The sequence below is a fragment of the Colias eurytheme genome, chromosome 20 (genome assembly GCF_061535395.1).
Source record: "Colias eurytheme isolate Ceu_HAF_F1 chromosome 20, ilColEury1 Martin Lab GWU primary, whole genome shotgun sequence".
NCBI classification, from domain to species: Eukaryota; Metazoa; Arthropoda; class Insecta; order Lepidoptera; family Pieridae; genus Colias; species Colias eurytheme.
In genome coordinates this window covers 8056132-8062214 of record NC_142999.1, presented here as the reverse complement: position 1 = coordinate 8062214, position 6083 = coordinate 8056132, and the positions used below count along the sequence as shown (strand labels likewise).

Sequence of the window (6083 nt, the reverse complement as noted above, 5' to 3'; positions counted from 1 at the left end):
GGATTGGGCTGGAGGCGGTTGGCAATTCATCAAAGGCCTGCTTCAGGATATGGAATAATAGATCAGTGAGATTGACATACTCGAAATAATGGACAATTTTGACTCATAAAGTTATAGATACCTATATGCTATTTTAAATAATTATATTGAATTGTAGGGTAAGTATGTTTATATTTAAATTAATCTTCTGAAATGTAATTTTGTATTACAACATGCCATATCTGTAGAATTAAATTCAATCAGTCAGTTCAACCTATCGAAAAATAATGCTTATTACATAATCGATATCTCTCAACTGCTTTAAATAATATACCTAATGTTGGTAAGTTTATGTGTCAATCTTTACCATAATCCGTAAAAACAATTTTGTCCATACCAAAATTGTCCCAATAAAATCTATAACTCATACACTACAGACAAACTACGTCTAATCTCAGTACATAGGTACTATCATAATCCACAATCACAGTCAATCGGTGCTTTGATAAGACATGCAGATAGAATTACCCAGCTCCAGGCATGCCTTTGTCCATTACTAGTACCGAATACTGATTGACTACGATTTAGTTAGCTGTATTGGATTTGGCTACTGGTAATAGAGAGATTTATGAAGAATATAATATGAAGTAGTGTATGAAGATTAATAGAGCATTGGAAATAGGTTAATTGGATGATAATAATAATTATGATGATGTCTACGATTGACAATTGAATACTTGGCGGATTTATTGTGACTTTTTTAATTTAATATTTATCCGGATCTTGAGAACATATTTTACGCGTCTTGTATTTTATATCAACACGAGGTGGGTAATTTCAAAAGGTGGGTAAATTCAAAATACAGAATAAGCTAGATTTTACTTTTTACTTACCCCATAATTAAGCCGTATTTTTAGTACGAATAAAAAGTATATAAGTACCTACATAAAAAGCAGCAGCAGTTTTAATATAGAATTCAGAACAAAATAATATAACAGTGATTTTATCAAGATGAAGCGTCTTTTCAACGCCTTTCAAATCAAATACAGCAAGAATGTGTCGATGAAACTTAGAAGCTTGTTTTCTGAAAGCATAAAATTATTCGTTAATTATTTTTAAAACAATATAAAACTTGTGCGTGATGTTATACATTACTAATTCCATGAATGATTCTGATTGAAAGATTTGCTTAAGCTTGAATTTAATTTTTACCATATTATTTATTAATTTTAATATCCATACTAATATTATAAATGCGAAAGTAACTCTGTCTGTCTGTCTGTTACTCAATCACGCCTAAACTACTGAACCAATTTGCATTAAATTTGATATGGAGATATTTTGGTACCCGAGAAAGGACATAGGCTACCTTTTATTGCGAAATATGTACCACGGGCGAAGCCGGGGCGGACCTCTACTCTCTAGTTCTAAATAAAGTCGTGGTTACATTGTTAGAAAAAATTACACTTTAGGGCGTAACTCTATAAGTATAATGTTATTAATTTTAGGTATTTTCACAAGAAGTTAGAAAGCATAAAATTATCAATTACCATTAAATCAATTAAAATAGGTAATTCCGCTTTAATTGAATGCAATCAGCGTGACAAACCAATTGATTGAAGTTAATAATTAGTTGTAGGTATTAATTATGTTTGGGTATTAGTGTCAAGGACAGTAATCCCATAAGCTTGCTACACCTCATTATAATGCGTTTAGGCTTAAACAACTCTATGGAAATTATATTGTATCAGCCGTATCAACGTTGTGTTATTGATTTTAAAAGGTAGGAACCATAGTTTTTGCGAGCCTATTATGACCTCTTATTTCCAGTCAGTTTACGCCGTGAATTGAACTGACTGGAAAATTCATATTATAATCGCAATAACCAGTTATTATAAATTATATTTAGATCGTAATATGCTGAAAAGTGTGAGTTTTTAAATAGATATAAGCCTGAGCACACGAACGTGGTATCAAGATTAAAATTACCTATTTATGCGCATTGTGCTTTTTTATTACAAATCATAATCTAGGTATGTAGATATTAATTTAAAAACTGTCTGTGCAGTATTTTTGTAGTAATGACAACAAAGCTTCCAAATGTATGAGTTATGTATGGTACAACTTCGGTAACATGCTTATGTGCTTATATTTTATTTCAAAATAAATATATCTATATGAGATTTCCTTATCTACTTCAGTACCTAGCTATCAAAATAGTTTTCATATGCAACTGGCTGTATTCAGAAGAAGAAAAAAAATCAGTAATGTCAATCATTGGATATTTTTGTAAACAATAAAATTTATAAAAGTGCGGGCAAGTGTAATGTAAGATCAGGGATGCCAAAACCGGATAAGAGGGACTTCGAAGAGAGATACTCCGCTTGTTTCCTCGATTTTGGTGTAAAAACTGGTAAATTATTAGCTATTTATAATGTATATGTACTTATTGATAAAAAATCGTAAACTTTCGTCTTGACAGGTCGGAATGTTCATCTCTATTAAGATCTCTATATTATATAAAAATGAATCCATATCTCCCTTGGTCACGGCATCATGGGCGAAGCCGGGGTGGACCGCTAGTATAAAAATAAATATTTAACAACTACTTTATAGAAGACCTATATATTACTCATAAAAGAATATAAGTATTATGTATAATACAAAAACTATCGTTTAATTAAATTTTTTACAATGACAACTTCTATAATCATATCGCTAAAAATAAAATCAATAATTTCCAAATCCATGTAGTTATGTCTCTTCCAACCTAATTTAATTCAAACATTATTTAATCAACTATTTTTTTCCTTCACTCCAGTCACAGGTCTTCTAATAGGCAGTCTGATGGGCAGTTTCTTCCTACACAGCTTCAAGAAGTGGCCCATGTATATCGGAGGAGGTCTCGGCGCTGGCATGGCATACATGAACTGTGAGAACAGCCTTAACAGCTTCCTACTGTCGATGGACCCGAAAGCCTGTGTTATAAAGTTAGTATTAGCATCTGAAGTAATTAGAGAGATCAATTCTTGGCTGACTTGGTTCAAGATATTGTTCGAATAATTACAATTTTAAAAATCAAATTCTATACTTTAGTATAGAAGGTTTTAACTTTCCTGAAGAACCACTCTATCTATTTAAAAACAACCATCAAAATTGGAAGCGTTGCAATGTATGCTGCGAATTAGAAGAATATCTTGAACCAAGCGAATTGTTTAGTTGTAATAGAACTTTACATAATGTGAGTTCGTTTAATTATACAATTGTAACATAGAGTTTAAAAACCGTTAAAAAAACTATATTATGTGTCCACAAATTCTTCACCTAAAATTGAATATAAACGATATGGTATTGTTAATTGCTACCAAAACACCGATAGCTTCTATTTTGTTTCAGAAATACTTATGTATAAAAAATCGACTAAGTATAGATTCCTTTGTCTGATTATATTATCATTGTTTTTTTCTGGTTTATGCAAAAGCTACAACAATATACAATTGGTACTACGCTAAATTGCTTTTGTACGTTTGGCCATTGATTTCGGTTCTTTGCTTTACTGTTTTGTACAAAGCTTTTTTTATATTCATAAAAAACAACAAATGCTTGTATTTAGTAAACTTTTACTATTGCGACAGTACAGATAAAGAAATGAATAGATTTTTACGGACATTACTAACTGTCGCCACTTATTTCGGTAAAAATTAGCAATGCCCAACAAAAGATGCCTTTATTCAAAACAATATTGAAGGAAATAATTATACCAGTAAAATAATAAAGGGCCTACTAAAAGGGATGTTTGGTAATTGAAATGGTAGCCCACATTGTAAACGGTTGTAAATAATGATAATACAACATCATGCCGATCTATTGGACTACAGTTTTGGTGGTAGGGTTGCCTCGTAGTTTATTCTTTATTATTAATGGAAAAAATATTGACCAATTTTGAATCATCTGTATAGTAGGCATTTTACAAAAAAATATTTTTGAACCATGATGGTTGCATTTTATTGCTATTGCATGTGACAATAGCAAAACTATAAAAAAATCTAGCTGAATGTTTGAAATCGAATTCCCACATCATTTTATAACAATAATTATTTTCAAAATCAAGTCAGATAATAATGATTGTATCGTAGATGATAACGTTGATAATAAATGATCAACACATTTATTTGGCAAAGTGAATGACATCCCTGCATCAAACTTACTGTCTGGTCAACGGTGAAGACGTTAAAGCCCTTTCATTCACTCAGCGGGACATTTTCCTACGTCTTTGTCCATAACATAAAGGTCACTTACATCCTTGTCCTCGCCTATTCAAACTTTAACAGTTTTAACTTCTTTGTTTACGACGCCTTTTCCACTATTATACAAAATCACTTTGCTGTTTGCAAACCTACCGCCTGCTTTGCCACCCACAGTGCTATTGTTTCCTACAATCGCGATTATACTATTTATTACTTCACCATTTGGTTCAAAGTTGTCTGCAACAATTGTAGACTTAGTTAGGTCAGTTTATCGGTCACTTGTTTCAATTCCAACGTTTTCATTCGTTTCGGCATTTCGGCCGTTTGTGAGTCATAAACGGTGTATTGCTTTGAACTTTTAGTTTTTCAACCTCGGTTATGTTTTTACGGATAGCCTTTATTTGGAGTTTGTTTAGATTTTGTGATACGCCTACGGCTTTTGCTTGTTACCGATACTTTGTGTGTTCGAAGCTTGCAGATTGGCTCCATTCATAGATATTGAACAGTGCTGTAGATGGCCTGTATTTAAAAATAAAAGTTCGATGAAATGGACTTGTTTCGAAAATATTATTTTTTATGACTGAATGCATTTTTATTAAAACATTTCCTGTTAGGGTTATTCACAAAAATATATTATTTGGTCATGAAAAGTTTGTATTTTTTCTGCCTTCTTTGTGCATGTTCGTAAATGAAGTAGTTCGTAGTGAGCTCTTTTTTTATCAACCTCTTCTATAAAAACAAAATTAATAGAAATGAAAATAATAATGATTTTTTTTTGTTGCAGAAGACAACCTTGATCTACAGTCATCAACATGCAAATACATAGATATTAAAATCGATTCTATAGAGCTTTTTTAAATTTGTTGTTACGTAAGTATTTTAAAATTTTGTTTATGTGAGTTAGTTATTATTAAATATTGTTTTTGGAAGACTATTTTTGTTTTATTACATAGTATAATATTTCATTGTTATGGGAATTTCCTTTGAATATGTGATAGAAGCCGCGGGCCGTAAGCGAGTGATCAATAAAAAGAAGAATTATTACTGACTAAACTTATGAAGAATAAAATGGTCATGTAAATGATGTTTGTTTTCATTCTTACATTTAGTAATAAAAACTAATGTTAATTCCATATCTATTTCAATCCTGAAAAATGAAAACATTAATTACTCGAACTATTGAAAGCCCGCGAGAGCAAAGACTCTAGTTTATGTAAAGGCTTGATTCGTTATGAGTCAGCGGTTGATTCATGCTCGCAGTAGGTGAAATCATTGGCTGATGCAAGTTTACAGTACGGTTGGTATATACATAATATGTAGGAATTTCAACTGTTACCAAGTTGAGACTATAAATATGTAGGTAATATACGCAACCTACTACGATATTGTACATGAGAAGACTATACGTGGTTAATTAATCCATACTAATATTATAAATGCGAAAGTAACTCTGTCTGTCTGTCTGTTACTCAATCACGCCTAAACAACTGAATCAATTTTCATGAAATTTGGTATGGAGATATTTTGACACCCGACAAAGGACATAGGATAGGTTTTATCCCGGAAATCCCACGGGATCGGGAACTTACTTTGACTGCGCGGGCGATGCCGCGGGTGGAAAGCTAGTATGTAATATACGCAACCTTCTACGATATTGTACAAGAGAAGACAGTCGTTCATTAATTATTTATTATTCATAAAATTATTTTCGAAACAATAATAAGTACATCATAATATTCATCAAAATAATAATCAAAGAATGTGATATTTATACCACTTCAAATACTGTTTAGTGTTTTCTAAGAAAACAAAGTAAAGCTGCACAAGAAAATAATAATTATTATTTTCATAATTATT

At 31.3% G+C, this 6083-nt stretch overlaps 1 protein-coding gene across 1 annotated transcript; it reads left to right on the top strand.

The window, feature by feature from the left end:
- The first annotated feature begins 2319 nt into the window (after nt 1-2319).
- Nucleotides 2320-3042, top strand: LOC149899798 (MICOS complex subunit Mic10-like). The gene is made up of 2 exons (XM_090114052.1): nt 2320-2392; nt 2801-3042. The coding sequence occupies exons 1-2, from the start codon at nt 2320-2322 to the stop codon at nt 3040-3042; spliced, it is 315 nt and encodes a 104-aa protein (XP_089970178.1).
- The last annotated feature ends 3041 nt before the right edge of the window (nt 3043-6083 follow it).